This window comes from Salmo salar, chromosome 16 (assembly GCF_965601325.2).
Source record: "Salmo salar chromosome 16, fSalSal1, whole genome shotgun sequence".
NCBI classification, from domain to species: Eukaryota; Metazoa; Chordata; class Actinopteri; order Salmoniformes; family Salmonidae; genus Salmo; species Salmo salar.
Genome location: NC_138306.1, coordinates 85,377,628 through 85,400,508, shown reverse-complemented (window position 1 = coordinate 85,400,508; position 22,881 = coordinate 85,377,628). Strand labels below are relative to the sequence as shown.

Below are 22,881 nucleotides of genomic sequence, written 5' to 3'. Positions count from 1 at the left end.
GAGAGGAGAGACAGAGACAGAGACAGACAGATAGGAGAGGAGAGACAGAGACAGACAGATAGGAGAGGAGAGACAGAAACCAACAGATAGGAGAGGAGAGACAGAGACAGAGACAGACAGATAGGAGAGGAGAGACAGAGACAGAGACAGACAGATAGGAGAGGAGAGACAGAGACAGACAGATAGGAGAGGAGAGACAGAGACCAACAGATAGGAGAAGAGAGACAGAGACAGAGACAGACAGATAGGAGAGACAGAGACAGAGACAGAGACAGACAGATAGGAGAGACAGAGACAGAGACCGACAGATAGGAGAGGAGAGACAGAGACAGAGACCGACAGATAGGAGAGGAGAGACAGAGACCAACAGATAGGAGAGGAGAGACAGAGACAGAGACCAACAGATAGGAGAGGAGAGACCGACAGATAGGAGAGGAGAGACAGAGACCGACAGATAGGAGAGGAGAGACAGAGACAGAGACAGACAGATAGGAGAGGAGAGACAGAGACAGAGACAGACAGATAGGAGAGGAGAGACAGAGACAGACAGATAGGAGAGGAGAGACAGAGACCAACAGATAGGAGAGGAGAGACAGAGAGACAGAGACAGACAGATAGGAGAGGAGAGACAGAGACAGAGACAGACAGATAGGAGAGGAGAGACAGAGACAGACAGATAGGAGAGGAGAGACAGAGACAGAGACAGACAGATAGGAGAGGAGAGACAGAGACAGACAGATAGGAGAGGAGAGACAGAGACCAACAGATAGGAGAGGAGAGACAGAGACAGAGACCAACAGATAGGAGAGGAGAGACAGAGACAGAGACCAACAGATAGGAGAGGAGAGACAGAGACCGACAGATAGGAGAGGAGAGACAGAGACAGAGACCGACAGATAGGAGAGGAGAGACAGAGACAGAGACCGACAGATAGGAGAGGAGAGACAGAGACAGAGACAGACAGATAGGAGAGGAGAGACAGAGACAGACAGATAGGAGAGGAGAGACAGAGACCAACAGATAGGAGAGGAGAGACAGAGACAGAGACAGACAGATAGGAGAGGAGAGACAGAGACAGAGACAGACAGATAGGAGAGGAGAGACAGAGACAGAGACAGACAGATAGGAGAGACAGAGACAGAGACAGACAGATAGGAGAGGAGAGACCGAGACAGAGACCGACAGATAGGAGAGGAGAGACAGAGACCAACAGATAGGAGAGGAGAGACAGAGACAGAGACCGACAGATAGGAGAGGAGAGACAGAGACAGAGACCGACAGATAGGAGAGGAGAGAAATGAATCCATCACTTACAACTCTGGACTAAGACAGGAGAGAGAGAGGAGGAGAGAGAGAGAGAAAATAAGCCATCACTGGATGAAGCTAGAGAGAATTATAAGAGAGAGAGACAGAGAGAGAGACAGAGAGAGAGACAGAGAGAGAGACAGAGAGACAGAGAGAGAGACAGAGACAGAGACAGAGAGAGAGAGACAGAGAGATAGACAGAGACAGAGAGAGACAGAGAGAGAGAGACAGAGAGATAGAGACAGAGAGATAGAGACAGAAACTGAGAGAAAGATCTAGAGTGCAAAAGAGAGAGAGATAATGAACAGTATGTGTGGCTGACTGGGACGAGGTTTCCTAAGTATCCGTACCTGTTGTTGAGGTGGTCCAGGAATGTGATGTGTGAGTTGAGGTCCAGGGGCTGAGGGGAGCAGAAGGTCACTGTGCAGGTGATGGGGGTCTGGGGCTCTGTGTGGGTCTGGGGCTCTGTGTGGGTCTGGGGCTCTGTGTGGGTCTGGGGCTGGGTCTGGGGAGGGACGGTGCCGTTGTGGGGCAGGCTGACTGAGAGGGGCTTCAGCCGACTGCCATCCTTCAGAACCATCTCCTCCACCTCCACACGCAGACAGGAACCACTGGGGTCAGAGGGCAAAGGTCGCAGAGGTGAGAATGGGACTGTATTACACTATATGGGATATTAATATATGACTGTATAATTACTCTAGAACGACTCTATAATGGGACTCTATAATGGGACTCTATAATTTGACTCTATTCTGTATTATTACTGTATGAAAATGCAGATCTGTACAAATTGTCTTGTTTATTTAGAGCTGTTATACTGCTGGATCAGGTTAGAAATACACAGGCGACCTATCAGAGCATAGAGATCATTAGGTATTACTGTACTACAGTAAACAGTCAGTTAGTGGGTGGAAGCCCATTATGACAGGCAGGTGGATGGGTGGTACAGACCTGGGGTACCCGGTGGGGAGCAGGGAAGAGGGTGGTGGTGGAGGGTGTGTCCAGAGGGACAGGGGTGAGGAGGACTCGAGGGGGGAGGAAGGTGATGCTGGGGGGGTGAGGGGTGGCACTGAGAGACAGCACCCTGTAGGGGTGAGGGACTCCCCCCTCCTCCCCCTTCTCCCCCTTTCTCTCCTCCTGCCCCTCCTCAGACAGAAACAGAGGGAGGGACACCTCGATCTGACCTGCTGTCACTGGAAGAAAGAGTGAAGATGCAGAACAAAACACATCAAAAAAACATTTACAGAACCAACATTACATCATACAGTACCAGGAGGACTCATCTAAACATAACACCACTTTTGAGGTTGGAAAACCTGAATCTGAGTGGCGCAGCGGTCTAAGGCACTGCATCTCAGTGCTCGAGGCGTCGCTACAGACCCTGGTTTGATTCCAGGCTGTATCACAACCGGCCGTGATTGGGAGTCCCATAGGGCGGGGCACAATTGTCCCAGCGTCGTCCGGGTTTGGCCGCCATTGTAAATAAGAATTTGCTCTTAACTGACTTGCATAGTTAAATAAATAAAAAACGATCAACTTTGGAGTGTTGTTATTATATTAAGTGAGCTCTGAGGGTGAGGTGAGAGAGGGGTTAACCTGGTGTGACTCTCGCAGGAGAGAGGGAGACAGTGACAGACACACACTGCAGTGGCTACAGGGTCCCAGCAGTAGGACAGATAGTGAACAGCCCCTCATTGCTGCTGGTGCTAATGCCCCCTCCTGGTGTTACTGCAGCGCTGGAGTCAATCCTCCAGCTCAGCCTCTTGTCAGACACGTTCCTCAGCTCTACGGTCTGGAGACAACAGAGGAGAGGAGCTTCCAGCTGGTTGTAGCTCAGCCCAACAACACACAAACTGCCTCTCAGTTGGGAATATCAAGCTCTTTCTCTCTGCCTGCCACGAGAAACATCTGCCATTCAGAATCTACCTGCTTTAGTAGTTGGTGGAGTGGTGAGGTGACAGTACCTACCTGAGTTCGTGAGGTAGTAGTAACTGAGATAAAGGGCTCCAGATCAAACTGGAGACTTGATGGGGACATCTCCAGTAGGGCTCGCAGGGCTGAGGGACAGACAGGGACAGAATATCTTAAGTGCTAAATACACAGCTCCTAAACCACTCTTATCTTCAACCTATTGTCTTATCTCAGCTCCTAAACCACTCTTATCTTCAACCTATTGTCTTATCTCAGCTCCTAAACCACTCTTATCTTCAACCTATTGTCTTATCTCAGCTCCTAAACCACTCTTATCTTCAACCTATTGTCTTATCACAGCTCCTAAACCACTCTTATCTTCAACCTATTGTCTTATCTCAGCTCCTAAACCACTCTTATCTTCAACCTATTGTCTTATCTCAGCTCCTAAACCACTCTTATCATAAACCTATTGTCTTATCTCAGCTCCTAAACCACTCTTATCATAAACCTATTGTCTTATCTCAGAGCCTTATGGAATACTGTCTGGTATACTGCAGGGACAGAAACAACATAGCACATTGTGAGGTCATACGGAGTCTTACCAGTATTGGAAACATCGTTGGGTGTGGATACAGTGGGAACATGTAGGCCTGAGCAAGTGTGATGTCATTGATGTTTGTGGAAATGTATGTAAATGTTAAGTTGTTTATTGTTTTTCTCTGTTGTTTGTTTACTGTCAAGGAAAAGCAGCAAGAAAAGTTAAAAAAATAAAATACATATATATTTTAAGTATACTGCAGGGACAGAACAGCTCAGTCCATCTGTTCAGGCCAATGGTTCAGGCAGGCAACTGACACACTTTCTGACCCCGTATCGCCACTCCTCTAACCTGTGGCCTGAACCCTGCGTGATAGCGTCTCCATGGCGATGGGCAGCGGGCGCGGGGTGACGATATGTTGGTCCCTGGAAGAGGAGGACTTGGGGACGGAGCTGGGAGGGAAGTGGGAGGAGGAAGAGGAGGACTTGGGGACGGAGCTGGGAGGGAAGTGGGAGGAGGAAGAGGAGGACTTGGGGACGGAGCTGGGAGGGGCGTGGGAGGAGGAAGAGGAGGACTTGGGATGGAGCTGGGAGGGGCGTGGGAGGAGGAAGAGGAGGACTTGAGGACGGAGCTGGGAGGGAAGTGGGAGGAGGAAGAGGAGGACTTGGGGACAGAGCTGGGAGGGGCGTGGGAGGAAGAAGAGGAGGACTTGGGGATGGAGCTGGGAGGGGCATGGGAGGAGGAAGAGGAGGACTTGAGGACGGAGCTGGGAGGGGCGTGGGAGGAGGTAGAGGAGGACTTGGGGACGGAGCTGGGAGGGGCGTGGGAAGAGGAAGAGCAGGACTTGGGGACGGAGCTGGGAGGGAAGTGGGAGGAGGAAGAGGAGGAGGGAGGCATGCCCACACCGTTGACCATCACAGGCAGGTTGAAGTCATACGCAGCCACCTGCAGGACAAACACAGGAAATACCGACTGATAGAGATGGGATGGGGTTTGGGTCAGTTCAGTTTGGTGTAATGGTGAGGTTAGGAGCATGATTATGGTGGGGAGAGATTATCCTTGATGTCTCTGTGTTCAGGGAAAAACATGTCTATTATAAACACAGATGTAGGTGGAGTACTGTGGAAGGTGGTTGATGTGTTGATGATTAATAAACACAGATGTAGGTGGAGTACTGTGGAAGGTGGTTGATGATTAATAAACACAGATGTAGGTGGAGTACTGTGGAAGGTGGTAGATGTGTTGATGATTAATAAACACAGATGTAGGTGGAGTACTGTGGAAGGTGGTAGATGTGTTGATGATTAATAAACACAGATGTAGGTGGAGTACTGTGGAAGGTGGTTGATGATTAATAAACACAGATGTAGGTGGAGTACTGTGGAAGGTGGTAGATGTGTTGATTAATAAACACAGATGTAGGTGGAGTACTGTGGAAGGTGGTAGATGTGTTGATGATTAATAAACACAGATGTAGGTGGAGTACTGTGGAAGGTGGTAGATGTGTTGATGATTAATAAACACAGATGTAGGTGGAGTACTGTGGAAGGTGGTAGATGTGTTGATGATTAATAAACACAGATGTAGGTGGAGTACTGTGGAAGGTGGTTGATGATTAATAAACACAGATGTAGGTGGAGTACTGTGGAAGGTGGTTGATGATTAATAAACACAGATGTAGGTGGAGTACTGTGGAAGGTGGTGTGTGATGATTAATAAACACAGATGTAGGTGGAGTACTGTGGAAGGTGGTAGATGTGTTGATGATTAATAAACACAGATGTAGGTGGAGTACTGTGGAAGGTGGTAGATGTGTTGATGATTAATAAACACAGATGTAGGTGGAGTACTGTGGAAGGTGGTAGATGTGTTGATGATTAATAAACACAGATGTAGGTGGAGTACTGTGGAAGGTGGTAGATGTGTTGATGATTAATAAACACAGATGTAGGTGGAGTACTGTGGAAGGTGGTAGATGTGTTGATGATTAATAGGTGGAAATGAGTATAGATGAGGGATAATGAAAACAGAGGCGGGAGGACAGAGCCCTTACTTGTTTAGGGGAGAACACCAGGCAACACTGGGCAGTCTGCTGCCCCTGTAAATCCATCACAAACACGTCTGGCTCCTGGCTCGTACCTGTAACACACCAACACCTGGCTCTCAATATTAGGCCTCCAGTTTAGTAATCCATACATCTTCATTAAACTAGGCCTCCAGTTTAGTAATCCATACATCTAAATTATCCTAGGCTGACAGTTTAGTAATCCATACATCTAAATTAAACTAGGCTGACAGTTTATGACTGTCTATCTTCTCAGAGCATTTCAGTCACAGTCAATTAATCTATCAATCAATCAAATATATACCTGCAGAGTGTGGAGGGAAGTGGATGGTGAAGTCAGTATGTTCTGACAGGTCAAACTGGACCCGGGCCACGGCAGAGGAACGGTTCCTCAGGGAGAACGGAACGCTACGACTGGAACCAGTATACACCCCGTGGAACAGGAAGGATTTCTGAGAGGAGGAGGAGGATAACTAAGATGGAGAGATGTTTCTGAGAGGAGGAGGAGGATAACTAAGATGGAGAGATGTTTCTGAGAGGAGGAGGAGGATAACTAAGATGGAGAGATGTTTCTGAGAGGAAGAGGAGGATAACTAAGATGGAGAGATGTTTCTGAGAGGAGGAAGAGGATAACTAAGATGGAGAGATGTTTCTGAGAGGAGGAGGAGGAGGATAACTAAGATGGAGAGATGTTTCTGAGAGGAGGAGGAGGATAACTAAGATGGAGAGATGTTTCTGAGAGGAGGAGGAGGATAACTAAGATGGAGAGATGTTTCTGAGAGGAGTAGGAGGAGGATAACTAAGATGGAGAGATGTTTCTGAGAGGAGGAGGATAACTAAGATGGAGAGATGTTTCTGAGAGGAGGAGGAGGATAACTAAGATGGAGAGATGTTTCTGAGAGGAGGAGGAGGATAACTAAGATGGAGAGATGTTTCTGAGAGGAGGAAGAGGATAACTAAGGTGGAGAGATGTTTCTGAGAGGAGGAGGAGGAGGAGGATAACTAAGATGGAGAGATGTTTCTGAGAGGAGGAGGAGGATAACTAAGATGGAGAGATGTTTCTGAGAGGAGGAGGAGGATAACTAAGATGGAGAGATGTTTCTGAGAGGAGGAGGAGGAGGATAACTAAGATGGAGAGATGTTTCTGAGAGGAGGAATATTTGAGTCTGAATATTTTACAGACCGTGTTGAATGTTTTGTTTTCTGACTGTGGCAAAAAAAGAGCCTTCAGAAAATGAACAGCTCTGCTCTGCTCTCTGAAAATGAACAGCTCTGTTCTGCTCTCTGAAAATGAACAGCTCTGCTCTGCTCTCTGAAAATGAACAGCTCTGCTCTGCTCTCTGAAAATGAACAGCTCTGCTCTCTGAAAATGAACATCTCAGCTCTGCTCTCTGAAAATGAACATCTCTGTTCTGCTCTCTGAAAATGAACAGCTCTGCTCTGCTCTCTGAAAATGAACAGCTCTGCTCTGCTCTCTGAAAATGAACAGCTCTGCTCTCTGAAAATGAACAGCTCTGCTCTGCTCTCTGAAAATGAACAGCTCTGCTCTGCTCTCTGAAAATGAACAGCTCTGCTCTGCTCTCTGAAAATGAACAGCTCTGTTCTGCTCTCTGAAAATGAACAGCTCTGTTCTGCTCTCTGAAAATGAACAGCTCTGCTCTGCTCTCTGAAAATGAACATCTCAGCTCTGCTCTCTGAAAATGAACAGCTCAGCTCTGCTCTCTGAAAATGAACAGCTCTGCTCTCTGAAAATGAACAGCTCAGCTCTGCTCTCTGAAAATGAACAGCTCTGCTCTGCTCTCTGAAAATGAACAGCTCAGCTCTGCTCTCTGAAAATGAACAGCTCAGCTCTGCTCTCTGAAAATGAACAGCTCTGCTCTCTGAAAATGAACAGCTTTGCTCTCTGAAAATGAAGAGCTCAGCTCTGCTTTCTGAAAATGAACAGCTCTGCTCTGCTCTCTGAAAATGAACAGCTCTGGTCTGCTCTCTGAAAATGAAAGAATGAAAAGGGAGAATCCAGTTAAAGGAGAGGGAGGATTCAGTTAAAGGAAAGGGAGGATCCAGTTAAAGGAGAGGGAGGATCCAGTTAAAGGAGAGGGAGGATTCAGTTAAAGGAGAGGGAGGATCCAGTTAAAGGAGAGGGAGGATTCAGTTAAAGGAGAGGGAGGATTCAGTTAAAGGAGAGGGAGGATCCAGTTAAAGGAGAGGGAGGATCCAGTTAAAGGAGAGAGAGGATCCAGTTAAAGGAGAGGGAGGATCCAGTTAAAGGAGAGGGAGGATCCAGTTAAAGGAGAGGGAGGATCCAGTTAAAGGAGAGGGAGGATCCAGTTAAAGGAGAGGGAGGATCCAGTTAAAGGAGAGGGAGGATCCAGTTAAAGGAGAGGGAGGATCCAGTTGGATCCAGCTGTAAGCGTGGCCTGCCCTCTTCAAAGCCTGTGTGGCCCAGCAGCTCATTCTACAGAGCCCAGCTACGGGCTGAGACAGACACTCCAAAGGAAAACATGTCAATTCTTTTTTTTTTTTAAATAACTCCCTATTTCAAAAAGGAAAAAGGACTACTCACACACAAAAAGTTGTCTATTTTTGTGTGTGAACCACCTGCTCATTTCAAGGCAGTGAACACCACCAGATTCATCTTGTTCGGTTGGAAAAAGTGTTTCCATTCATTTCAAAACAGGAAGCAGCAGACTTTGTTGTTATGATGAATTGGTATGGATTGTTTGTTTTCCACAACTCTGCAGAAAAGGACTAGAGACTGCTGTAGTGTGCTCCTGACAGGGCATATTCAGGACATGCTGTTATGCTCTGCTGTTCTGTGTGTTTCGTACACACACACACACACACACACACACACACACACACACACACACACACACACACACACACACACACACACACACACACACACACAAAAAGTTATGTGAACCCTTTGGAATTACCTGGATTTCTGCATAAATTAGTCATAAAATTTGATCTGCTCTTCATCTAAGTCACAACAATAGATGAACATAGTCTGCTTAAACTAATAACACACAAATTATTGTATTTTTCTTGTATATATTGAATACATAATTGAAACATTCACAGTGTAGGTTGTAAAAAGTATGTGAACCCTTTGGAATTACCTGGATTTCTGCATAAATTAGTCATAAAATTTGATCTGATCTTCATCTAAGTCACAACAATAGATGAACACAGTGTGCTTAAACTAATAACACACCAATTATTGTATTTTTCTTGTATATATTGAATACATAATTAAAACATTCACAGTGTAGGTTGTAAAAAGTACGTGAACCCCTAGGTTAATGACTTCTCCAAAAGATAATTGGAGTCAGGAGTCAGCTAACCTGGAGTCCAATCAATGAGACGAGATTGGAGATGTTGGTTAGAGCTGCCCTGTCCTATAAAAAACACTCACAAAATGTGAGATTGCTATTCACAAGAAGCATTGCCTGATGTGAACCATGCCTCGAACAAGAGAGATCTCAGAAGACCTAATTGTTGACTTGCATAAAGCTGGAAAGGGTTAAAAAAGTATCTCTAAAAGCCTTGATGTTCATCAGTCCACGGTAAGACAAATTGTCTATAAATGGAGAAAGTTCAGTACTGTTGCTATTCTCCCTAGGAGTGGCCGTCCTGCAAAGATGACTGCAAGAGCACAGAGCAGAATGCTCAATGAGGTTAAGAAGAATCCTAGAGTGTCAGCTAAAGACTTACAGAAATCTCTGGAACATGCTAACATCTCTGTTGACGAGTCTATGATATGTAAAACACTAAACAAGAATGGTGTTCATGGGAGGACACCATGGAAGAAGCCACTGCTGTCCAAATAAACATTGCTGCACATCTGAAGTTTGCAAAAGAGCACTTGGATGTTCCACAGCGCTACTGGCAGAATATTCTGTGGACAGATGAAACTACAGTTGAGTTGTTTGGAAGGAAAACACAACACTATGTGTGGAGAAAAAAAGGCACATTGTTTGTGTGTTATTAGTTTAAGCAGACTGTGTTTGTCTATTGTTGTGACTTAGATGAAGATCAGATCAAATTTGATGACCAATTTATGTAGAAATCCAGGTCATTCCAAAGGGTTCACATACTTTTTCTTGCCACTGTACATACACACACACACACACACACATACATGCACACACATTCACACATACATACACACACTCACACATTCACACATACATACATACACACACATACATGCACCACAGGAGGTTGGTGACACCTTAATAGGGGAGGATGGGCTCGTGGTAATGTCTGGAGCGGAATCAGTGGAATGGTATCAAATACATCAAACACATGGTTTCCATGGTTTCCAGGTGTTTGATGTCATTCCATTCGCTCCGTTCCAGCCATTATTATGAGCCGTTCTCCCCTCAGCCTCCACTGGTATGCACACAAGTCCACATTCACACACACATATGAACTCACCACGTTGATGTCCACCAGGGGGAGTCGACATATGAACTCACCACGTTTATGTCCACGAGGGGGGGTCGACATATGAACTCACCACGTTGATGTCCACCAGGGGGGGTTTACCTATATGAACTCACCACGTCGATGTTTACCAGGGGGGGTCGACATATGAACTCACCACGTTGATGTCCACCAGGTGGGGTTTACCTATATGAACTCACCACGTTGATGTCCACCAGGGGGGGTCGATATATGAACTCACCACGTTGATGTCCACCAGGGGGTGCTCCACATATGAATTCACCACGTTGATGTCCACCAGGGGGTGCTCCACATATGAACTCACCACGTTGATGTCCACCAGGGGGTGCTCCACATATGAACTCACCACGTTGATGTCCACCAGGGGGTGCTCCACATATGAACTCACCACGTTGATGTCCACCAGGGGGTGCTCCACATATGAACTCACCACGTTTATGTCCACCAGGGGGTGCTCCACATATGAACTCACCACGTTTATGTCCACCAGGGGGTGCTCCACATATGAACTCACCACGTTGATGTCCACCAGGGGGTGCTCCACATATGAACTCACCACGTTTATGTCCACCAGGGGGTGCTCCACATATGAACTCACCACGTTTATGTCCACCAGGGGGTGCTCCACATATGAACTCACCACGTTGATGTCCACCAGGGGGGTGCTCCACATATGAACTCACCACGTCGATGTCCACCAGGGGGTGCTCCACATATGAACTCACCACGTTGATGTCCACCAGGGGGAGCTCCACATATGAACTCACCATGTTTATGTCCACCAGTGGGGGCTCGACCGACCCGCCCACTCTCAGCTCCAGAGATTTCATGTTCCTTAGGACTATCTGCAACACACACACCTCGTTAGACAAGCTCATCCATCATGACTATCTAGGTTTCTGAAATAATGACAGGTAAGACTAGAGGTTATTTAGGTTTCTGAAATAATGAGAGGTAAGACTAGAGGTTATTTAGGTTTCTGAAATAATGACAGGTAAGACTAGAGGTTATTTAGGTTTCTGAAATAATGAGAGGTAAGACTAGAGGTTATTTAGGTTTCTGAAATAATGAGAGGTAAGACTAGAGGTTATTTAGGTTTCTGAAATAATGACAGGTAAGACTAGAGGTTATTTAGGTTTCTGAAATAATGAGAGGTAAGACTAGAGGTTATTTAGGTTTCTGAAATAATGAGAGGTAAGACTAGAGGTTATTTAGGTTTCTGAAATAATGACAGGTAAGACTAGAGGTTATTTAGGTTTCTGAAATAATGACAGGTAAGACTAGAGGTTATTTAGGTTTCTGAAATAATGACAGGTAAGACTAGAGGTTATTTAGGTTTCTGAAATAATGACAGGTAAGACTAGAGGTTATTTAGGTTTCTGAAATAATGACAGGTAAGACTAGAGGTTATTTAGGTTTCTGAAATAATGACAGGTAAGACTAGACGTTATTTAGGTTTCTGAAATAATGAGAGGTAAGACTAGAGGTTATTTAGGTTTCTGAAATAATGAGAGGTAAGACTAGAGGTTATTTAGGTTTCTGAAATAATGGCAGGTAAGACTAGAGGTTATTTAGGTTTATGAAATAATGACAGGTAAGGCTAGAGGTTATTTAGGTTTCTGAAATAATGGCAGGTAAGACTAGAGGTTATTTAGGTTTCTGAAATAATGACAGGTAAGGCTAGAGGTTATTTAGGTTTCTGAAATAATGACAGGTAAGACTAGAGGTTATTTAGGTTTCTGAAATAATGAGAGGTAAGACTAGACGTTATTTAGGTTTCTGAAATAATGACAGGTAAGACTAGAGGTTATTTAGGTTTCTGAAATAATGACAGGTAAGACTAGAGGTTATTTAGGTTTCTGAAATAATGACAGGTAAGACTAGACGTTATTTAGGTTTCTGAAATAATGACAGGTAAGATTAGAGGTTATTTGACATACAGATACAGATCTTAAAACACTGAAGCTAATCTACTGTAGGTCTATATTGTCTTTCCACATGTTTGAGTCTGTATGATGTGGTGTGTGTTTGTAGAGGCTGTATGATGTGGTGTGTGTTTGTTGAGGCTGTATGATGTGGTGTGTGTTTGTACAGACTGTATGATGTGTTGTGTGTTTGTAGAGGCTGTATGATGTGGTGTGTGTTTGTAGAGGCTGTATGATGTGGTGTGTGTTTGTAGAGACTATGATGTGGTGTGTGTTTGTAGAGGCTGTATGATGTGCTGTGTGTTTGTAGAGGCTGTATGATGTGTTGTGTGTTTGTAGAGGCTGTATGATGTGTTGTGTGTTTGTACAGACTGTATGATGTGTTGTGTGTTTGTAGAGGCTGTATGATGTGGTGTGTGTTTGTAGAGGCTGTATAATGTGTGGTGTGTTTGTAGAGGCTGTATGATGTGGTGTGTGTTTGTAGAGGCTGTATGATGTGTTGTGTGTTTGTAGAGGCTGTATGATGTGTTGTGTGTTTGTAAAGGCTGTATGATGTGTTGTGTGTTTGTACAGACTGTATGATGTGTTGTGTGTTTGTAGAGACTGTATGATGTGTTGTGTGTTTGTAGAGGCTGTATGATGTGGTGTGTGTTTGTAGAGACTGTATGATGTGGTGTGTGTTTGTAGAGGCTGTATGATGTGCTGTGTGTTTGTAGAGGCTGTATGATGTGTTGTGTGTTTGTAGAGGCTGTATGATGTGCTGTGTGTTTGTAGAGGCTGTATGATGTGTTGTGTGTTTGTAGAGGCTGTATGATGTGTTGTGTGTTTGTAGAGGCTGTATGATGTGTTGTGTGTTTGTAGAGGCTGTATGATGTTGTGTGTGTTTGTAGAGGCTGTATGATGTTGTGTGTTTGTAGAGGCTGTATGATGCGTTGTGTGTTTGTAGAGGCTGTATGATGTGTTGTGTGTTTGTAGAGGCTGTATGATGTGTTGTGTGTTTGTAGAGACTTTATGATGTGTGGTGTGTTTGTACAGACTTTATGATATGTTGTGTGTCTGTTTCCTTCACCTCCACTCTGGTGTCAAACTTCATGACAGCTCCGGGGTTGAGGTGCACCTGGACCTCTGCCTGCCCCCCCACAGGAACCACACCCTCGGTGGGGGTCACCACCATGCGAGGCAGGGGGTACACGTCCAACACCTGATACACACACACACACGCTAAGCCTCTTTAAAACACACACACAAGTATAAATGGTACAGAGACCTGGCGTGGAGTGTGTACCTGGAAGTAGGCATGGTTGTGTCCTGTGTTGTGTAGCATTGCGGTCCTGACGGAGGGGAAGATGAGAGGTACTGATCCAAACACCAGACGTTTCTCAGCCAGCTGCACACTGGATGAACCAAGCTGGAGGGAGGGGAATGAGATCTCTCTCTACATTAACAATCACAGGAACCTCAACAACAGAAACACACAGACACACACACACACCTTGGCCACACATCGTAGCTGTACGGTGTTTCCCTGGTGAACACACAGGTCAAACTGTCCCTCCAGAGGAGAGCAGAAAGAGGGATGCCACATCACCTCACAGTCTAACTCCCTGTACGCCTCCACAGTACCTGGCAGAGAGAAGAGGAGGGAGAGAGAGAGAGGGAGGGAGGGAGGGAGGGAGAGAAAGGGAGGGAGGGAGGGAGGGAGGGAGGGAGGGAGGGAGGGAGGGAGGGAGGGAGGGAGAGAAAGGGAGGGAGGGAGGGAGAGAGAGAGAGTTGGAGGGAGAGGGAGATAGGAGGGAGGGTGAGAGGGAGAGAAAGGGGGGGAGAGAGAGTTGGAGGGAGAGGGAGAGAAAGGGGGGGAGAGAGAGAGTTGGAGGGAGTGACAGATAGAGAGAGATATTAGAGACACATACATCCCCACACAGAACATATAGAAGACTAGACTACAGTACATCACCATACAGTACATATAGAAGACTAGACTACAGTACATATAGAAGACTAGACTACAGTACATATAGAAGACTAGACTACAGTACATCACCATACAGTACATATAGAAGACTAGACTACAGTACATCACCATACAGTACATATAGAAGACTAGACTACAGTACATATAGAAGACTAGACTACAGTACATCACCATACAGTACATATAGAAGACTAGACTACAGTACATCACCATACAGTACATATAGAAGACTAGACTACAGTACATCACCATACAGTACATATAGAAGACTAGACTACAGTACATATAGAAGACTAGACTACAGTACATATAGAAGACTAGACTACAGTACATATAGAAGACTAGACTACAGTACATCACCATACAGTACATATAGAAGACTAGACTACAGAACATATAGAAGACTAGACTACAGAACATATAGAAGACTAGACTACAGTACATATAGAAGACTAGACTACAGTACATATAGAAGACTAGACTACAGTACATCACCATACAGTACATATAGAAGACTAGACTACAGTACATATAGAAGACTAGACTACAGTACATCACCATACAGTACATATAGAAGACTAGACTACAGAACATATAGAAGACTAGACTACAGTACATATAGAAGACTAGACTACAGTACATATAGAAGACTAGACTACAGTACATATAGAAGACTAGACTACAGAACATATAGAAGACTAGACTACAGTACATATAGAAGACTAGACTACAGTACATCACCATACAGTACATATAGAAGACTAGACTACAGAACATATAGAAGACTAGACTACAGTACATATAGAAGACTAGACTACAGTACATATAGAAGACTAGACTACAGTACATCACCATACAGAACATATAGAAGACTAGACTACAGTACATATAGAAGACTAGACTACAGAACATATAGAAGACTAGACTACAGTACATATAGAAGACTAGACTACAGTACATATAGAAGACTAGACTACAGTACATCACCATACAGAACATATAGAAGACTAGACTACAGTACATATAGAAGACTAGACTACAGTACATCACCATACAGTACATATAGAAGACTAGACTACAGTAGTGTGTAGTTTTGATAAGGCCCAGAGCAGCAGCCTACCTGTGGCTGGGCGTATGGAGAAGGCCATGCTCGTCTCTGTGATGACGGGCCTCCAGGTGAAGTCAGCCGGGTGGTTCCTGGGGTTGACCAGGGTCACAGCACCCCTGTAGCCCGACTGGGCCAGGTAGCTGGGGGATGGGGACAGGACCACCTGGCTCTGGGACAGCTGGAGGACCACAGGGACCAGCTGGGACTGAACCAGGACATGGCTCCGGTGATGACTATTCACCGTGTAAGAGATTGACCTGGGAGAGGGAGATGGAATCTACCAGTCAACTGTCAGCCAGTCAGTCAGTCAGTTAATCAATCAATAAGAATTGGGCTCGATTTGGTTTGTCAATGATCAATTTAGGAAACCTTTATATATTAAGAGAGAGAGAGAAAGAGCGAGAGAGAGAGAGAGAGAGAGAGAGAGAGAGCGCGAGACAGAGACAGACAACCAGCCACACACACAGTGACTAACTTGTGGAACTTTCCCAGCTTGGTGCTCTCTAAGATGAGGGGCAGGGTGGCTCTGGAGAGGGGGGGCAGGACGTGGGACGGGGCTGGAGCGCTGCAGCTCAGGACAGCAGTCTAACTCCAGCTGCACCCACACATACACCTGCAGGTTGTTCACCAGGTCCAGGTTCCTCACACACACTGAGGCCACACACACCTCACCAAAATCTATTGAGGACGGGCCTGGAGGGGGAGGAGGGGGAGGAGGGGAAACCAAACTCTGATTCACATCTTTAAAATGCTCATTTTGTGAATATTCTCTTCATCAGCCATGGTAGGGACAAGAGGGCTTAAGATTCCTAATGCAAACAATGACTGCATGCGCTTCTCACCTATGACTACTTGGTGGAGCTGCTGAACTGTTAGGGTGCGGCTGCAGTCAGCCACTTCCTGGTTGGTGGAGGGTAGTCCATTGATGCCCTCTGTCACCTGGACAACAGAGGGTCAAAGTGTCAGAGGAATTCCATACATTCAGGCAGGAAAGACCAGATATAGAATGATAGAGACAGAGGAATTCCATACAGTCAGGCAGGAAAGACCAGATATAGAATGATAGAGACAGAGGAATTCCATACAGTCAGGCAGGAAACACCAGATATAGAATGATAGAGACAGAGGAATTCCATACAGTCAGGCAGGAAACACCAGATATAGAATGATAGAGACAGAGGAATTCCATACAGTCAGGCAGGAAACACCAGATATAGAATGATAGAGACAGAGGAATTCCATACAGTCAGGCAGGAAACACCAGATATAGAATGATAGAGACAGAGGAATTCCATACAGTCAGGCAGGAAACACCAGATATAGAATGATAGAGACAGAGGAATTCCATACAGTCAGGCAGGAAACACCAGATATAGAATGATAGAGACAGAGGAATTCCATACAGTCAGGCAGGAAACACCAGATATAGAATGATAGAGACAGAGGAATTCCATACAGTCAGGCAGGAAACACCAGATATAGAATGATAGAGACAGAGGAATTCCATACAGTCAGGCAGGAAACACCAGATATAGAATGATAGAGACAGAGGAATTCCATACAGTCAGGCAGGAAACACCAGATATAGAATGATAGAGACAGAGGAATTCCATACAGTCAGGCAGGAAACACCAGATATAGAATGATCAAAGTGGGGGGATTGCATAGGCTAAAACAGGTAACTGTACACTTTAGAGGACCCATGCAAAATGGTTTACCAGAGACTTTAAACACCCTGCTTTACCTGCCATACCTGTCTGAATCTGGACCTGGTCTCCATGGCAGCCGGCATACAGGTGGTCAATAGCTGGCTATGTCCCTGGTCGATGCTCCGCCCCTCCTGGCTGTGATTGGACTCCAGGTCCCTCAGAGAGAGCTGGGGGGTGAGGAGTCCTGCGGCAGGCCGGAGCCCAATGTCTATGTCGTCCTCCACCTCGCCATGCAGCCTGAGCATACATGGAAAACATCGTCAGATACCGCCTTGTTGTCAGCCTACAGCACATATTGAGGGGATTTGATTAAACTGGCCAGGTTGCACTGGGGTATGGCCGTCACGTGACTGGTTGAAGCGGGTGAGGGAGACGCGCTCTGCTCAAATGGAACAGCAATCTGCATCGCCCGGTCATATTATTAACAAGTCAGCATGATGCATCGTTCAGAAACATCTCTTTTTCAGCAAATACAGTATATGTTTGAACTTTCAAACTGGTTTTCATTGGGAAGGCAGATAAATCCTTTTTATCAAAAGAGAAGAGTAGAGTGCCAGATTAATCAGGTCCCCTCATAGGTAGACTTTTTAGAAGGGGAGTGGCTAGGACCGAGCTTTGGAAAGGGGGGAGGGATGGATTTGTCAGTTTCAGTTTACAGTTTCGTTCTTGCTTAAAATGTTGAACCCACTAAGCATTTACCGTCAGGCGACGTCTTTTGGACTTTAGATTTTTTGGTACGGCTGTCTTTTTCAGGTATTTTTTGTGGTGCGGTCTGGACCGGCCTTGATTTCAACATCCCACTGATTTCGATTTTTGATCCGGTCTGGACAAAATTTGAACCATTCCATAGACATCTATGTTTGGTTCAGATTTGGTCCAGTCCAGCCTTGATTTGACCCCAAAAAACAAGTCTATGACTGATTCAGATTTGGTCCAGTCTAGTCTAGACTGGACCAAAACTGAACCAATCATAGATATTGGACATCACAGTATTTTATTTATTTTAACCTTTATTTAACTAGGCAAGTCAGTTAAGAACAAATTCTTATTTACAATGACGGCCTACCCCGGCCAAACCTAAACGCAAACGACTCTGGGCCAACTGTGCGCCGCCCTATGGGACTCCCAATCACGACCGGTTGTGATACAGCCTGAAATTGAACCAGGGTCTGTAGTGACACCTCTAACTCTGAGATGCAGTGCCTTAGACCCCTGCACCACTCAGGAGCACAGTACAGTACAGTAAAGTAAAGTAGAGCACAGTACAGTACAGTAGCGCACAATACAGTACAGTACATGTACTCTATTCTACTCAACTAAACTGTACTCTATAGTACTTTACTGAATAAAACTCAACAGTCCTGTACCATACCATACCATACTCTACTGTACTCTACTGTACTGTAATGTGATTTTCAAACGTGTGAAACAGCCTAGACGTCTATGATTCGTTCAGATTTGGATCTGGTCTGCACTGAGCAAATTTGTACTTGTTTGGGGGGCGGATCTCGTTCAAATAATACCCAGCATGCTTTGCAAGTGTTTGTTTTAAACATTTACATTTTGGTCATTCAGCAGACGCTCTTATCCAGAGCGACTGGCAGTCAGTGCATTCAATTAAGGTAGATAAAGAACAACATATCACAGTCATAGCAGGAAACATTTTTAAAAATGTGTAACCGTTACTGAGAATGTTATTGTAGTTGAAGTGGTCTGTTGGTTCATTCTATATGTTAGATTATTTTGAACATCATTGCTGCCAGTTTTAAAGCTTTTGAAAAATCTAACAGAAGTGAATGTGACTGATGAGAGCAATAATAAATCACATTCTTCAGTTGGCTCCTTATTCCTATTTTATTGTGATACACAGTCACACTTACCTCATTGATAATGTACAGTATGTGCAGAAATTTGTACATAGAATCAATGACTGAAAAATACATGCACGTATTTTCAAAGTCTGTAAATTCCGTTTTTTCAACATCTAGAAAATACGCATTTTCAACGTCCGAAAATAAGACGTTTCTTCGACATCCGACATGAAGTGCTTTGAAAGGCTGGTCATGGCTCACATCAACACCATTATCCCAGAAACCTTAGACCCACTCCAATTTGCATACCGCACCAACAGATCCACAGATGATGCAATCTCTATTGCACTCCACACTGCCCTTTCCCACCTGGACAAAAGGAACACCTATGTGAGAATGCTATTCATTGACTACAGCTCAGTGTTCAACACCATAGTGCCCTCAAAGCTCATCAATAAGCTAAGGACCCTTGGACTAAACACCTCCCTCTGCAACTGGATCCTGGACTTCCTGACCGGCCGCCCCCAGGTGGTAAGGGTAGGTAACACATCCGCCATGCTGATCATCAACATGGGGGCCCCTCAGGGGTGCGTGCTCAGTCCCCTCCTGTACTCCCTGTTCACTCATGACTGCACGGCCAGGCACAACTCCAACACCATCATTAAATTTGCCGATGACACAACAGTGGTAGGCCTGATCACCGACAACGATGAGACAGCCTATAGGGAGGAGGTCAGAGACGTGACCGTGTGGTGCCAGGACAACAACCTCTCCCTCAACGTGATCAAGACAAAGGAGATGATTGTGGACTCCAGGAAAAGGAGGAACGAGCCCGCCCCCATTCTCATTGATGGGGCTGTAGTGGAGCAGGTTGAGAGCTTCAATTTCTTTGGCGTCCACATCACCAACAAACTAACATGGTCCAGGCACACCAAGACAGTCGTGAAGAGGGCACGACAAAACCTATTCCCCCCTCAGGAGACTGAAAAGATTTGGCATGGTCCTCAGATTCTCAAAAGGTTTTACAGCTGCACCATCGAGAGCATCCTGACGGGTTGCATCACCTCCCTCCTTCTTCTACGCTGCTGCTACTCTCTGTTATTATCTATGCATAGGCACTTTAATAACTCTACCTACATGTACATATTACCTCAGTTACCTCGACACGGGTGCCCCCACACATTGACTCTGTACCACTACCCCTTGTATATAGCCCCGCTATTGTTATTTACTGCTGCTCTTTAATTATTTGTTATTCTTATCTCTTTTTGGGGGGGGGGGTATTTTCTTAAAACTGCATTGTTGGTTAAGGGCTTGTAAGTAAGCATTTCACTGTAAGATCTACACCTGTTGTATTCGGCGCATGTGACAAATACAATTTGAAGACGCATTTTCAGCACCTGAAATGCGTGTAATGTCAAGTCTTTTCAGTGTCGTTTTGCTTACTGGGTAGCTCTTTGGTTGTGGGTGCCAAGATTATAACATACAGAACACACATCCCACTCTGTCTACCTCGCAGTGGTTTTCTGCAAGCGTGTCTTTCGCAGGCCCCTGATGAAGGCTAGGTAGTGATCTCTGTGTCTCTGTCTCTGCTGCTTCTCCTCCTCCGTGAAGGAAAAGTCAGGGTCCACGTAGCGGTAACGCTCCACCCCCGTGAAGATGGTCCTGGGTGGAGGGAGAGAGGATATAAACAGTTCATAAGAGTTCATAGGCAGAACATAGGGGCTACATAGGACTTTACAGAACATAGGGGCTACATAGGACTTTAAAGAACATAGGGGCTACATAGGACTTTAGAGAACATAGCGGCTACATAGGACTTTACAGAACATAGGGGCTACATAGGTCTTTAGAGAACATAGGGGCTACATAGGACTTTAGATAACATAGGGGCTACATAGGACTTTAGAGAACATAGGGGCTACATAGGACTTTACAGAACATAGGGGCTACATAGGACTTTAGAGAACATGGGGCTACATAGGTCTTTACAGAACATAGGGGCTACATAGGACTTTAGAGAACATAGGGGCTACATAGGTCTTTAGAGAACATAGGGGCTACATAGGTCTTTACAGAACATAGGGGCTACATAGGACTTTAGAGAACATAGGGGCTACATAGGACTTTAGAGAACATAGGGGCTACATAGGACTTTACAGAACATAGGGGCTACATAGGACTTTAGAGAACATAGGGGCTACATAGGTCTTTACAGAACATAGGGGCTACATAGGACTTTACAGAACATAGGGGCTACATAGGTCTTTAGAGAACATAGGGGCTACATAGGACTTTACAGAACATAGGGGCTACATAGGTCTTTAGAGAACATAGGGGCTACATAGGACTTTACAGAACATAGGGGCTACATATGACTTTACAGAACATAGGGGCTACATAGGACTTTTGAGAACATAGGGGCTACATAGGACTTTAGAGAACATAGGGGCTACATTGGACTTTACAGAACATAGGGGCTACATAGGACTTTAGAGAACATAGGGGCTACATAGGTCTTTAGAGAACATAGGGGCTACATAGGACTTTACAGAACATAGGGGCTACATAGGACTTTACAGAACATAGGGGCTACATAGGACTTTAGAGAACATAGGGGCTACATAGGTCTTTAGAGAACATAGGGGCTACATAGGACTTTACAGAACATAGGGGCTACATATGACTTTACAGAACATAGGGGCTACATAGGACTTTAGAGAACATAGGGGCTACATAGGACTTTAGAGAACATAGGGGCTACATTGGACTTTACAGAACATAGGGGCTACATAGGACTTTAGAGAACATAGGGGCTACATAGGTCTTTAGAGAACATAGGGGCTACATAGGTCTTTAGAGAACATAGGGGCTACATAGGACTTTACAGAACATAGGGGCTACATAGGACTTTACAGAACATAGGGGCTACATAGGACTTTAGAGAACATAGGGGCTACATAGGTCTTTAGAGAACATAGGGGCTACATAGGACTTTACAGAACATAGGGGCTACATAGGACTTTACAGAACATAGCTCTTTACAGGAACACGGATGCAAATTGTAAACCAACTGCGCTGACTGCCCAGACATCTGGTCACTTTAATAATGCCACTTTAATAATGTTTACATATCTTGCATTACTCATCTCATATGTATATACTGTATCTTATACCATCTATTGCATCTTGCCTATGACACTCGGTCATCGCTCATCCATATATTTATATGTACATATTCTTAGTCCATCCCTTTACTTAGATTTGTGTGTATTAGGTAGTTGTTGTGGAATTGTTAGATATTACTGCACTGTTGGAACTAGAAGCACAAGCATTTCGCTACACTCACATTAACATCTGCTAACCATGTGTATGTGACCAATACAATTTGATTTGATCTGATCTGGAGTTCCAGTAGGTCCCTGCAAACCTGACTGCACTGATACTATTTCCATCATTACTATTAGTAGCACTGATACTATTTCCATCATTACTATTAGTAGTACTGATACTATTTCCATCATTACTATTAGTAGTACTGATACTATTTCCATCATTACTATTAGTAGTACTGATACTATTTCCATCATTACTATTAGTAGTACTGATACTATTACCATCATTACTATTAGTAGCACTGATACTATTTCCATCATTACTATTAGTAGCACTGATACTATTTCCATCATTACTATTAGTAGTACTGATACTATTTCCATCATTACTATTAGTAGCACGGATACTATTTCCATCATTACTATTAGTAGTACTGATACTATTTCCATCATTACTATTAGTAGTACTGATACTATTTCTATCATTACTATTAGTACTACTGATACTATTACCATCATTACTATTAGTAGCACTGATACCATTTCCATCATTACTATTAGTAGTACTGATACTATTACCATCATTAGTATTAGTAGCACTGATACTATTTCCATCATTACTATTAGTAGTACTGATACTATTACCATCAATACTATTAGTAGCACTGATACTATTTCCATCATTACTATTAGTAGTACTGATACTATTTCCATCATTACTAT

The 22,881-nt window shown here is 44.6% G+C and overlaps 1 protein-coding gene across 1 annotated transcript in view; it reads right to left on the bottom strand.

The window, feature by feature from the left end:
- Window positions 1–22,881, bottom strand: part of LOC106575918 (cilia- and flagella-associated protein 47) — a 102,116-nt gene that overhangs the window by 72,571 nt on the left and 6,664 nt on the right. The window contains 18 exon segments of the mRNA XM_082962431.1: window positions 1,656–1,894; window positions 2,257–2,353; window positions 2,961–3,097; window positions 3,274–3,362; window positions 4,087–4,702; window positions 5,811–5,896; window positions 6,127–6,295; window positions 10,519–10,878; window positions 10,982–11,143; window positions 13,293–13,424; window positions 13,509–13,631; window positions 13,716–13,846; window positions 15,316–15,560; window positions 15,779–15,856; window positions 15,858–15,996; window positions 16,146–16,242; window positions 17,057–17,249; window positions 20,336–20,488. Coding sequence (XP_082818557.1) covers window positions 1,656–1,894; window positions 2,257–2,353; window positions 2,961–3,097; window positions 3,274–3,362; window positions 4,087–4,702; window positions 5,811–5,896; window positions 6,127–6,295; window positions 10,519–10,878; window positions 10,982–11,143; window positions 13,293–13,424; window positions 13,509–13,631; window positions 13,716–13,846; window positions 15,316–15,560; window positions 15,779–15,856; window positions 15,858–15,996; window positions 16,146–16,242; window positions 17,057–17,249; window positions 20,336–20,488 — 3,246 coding nt within the window.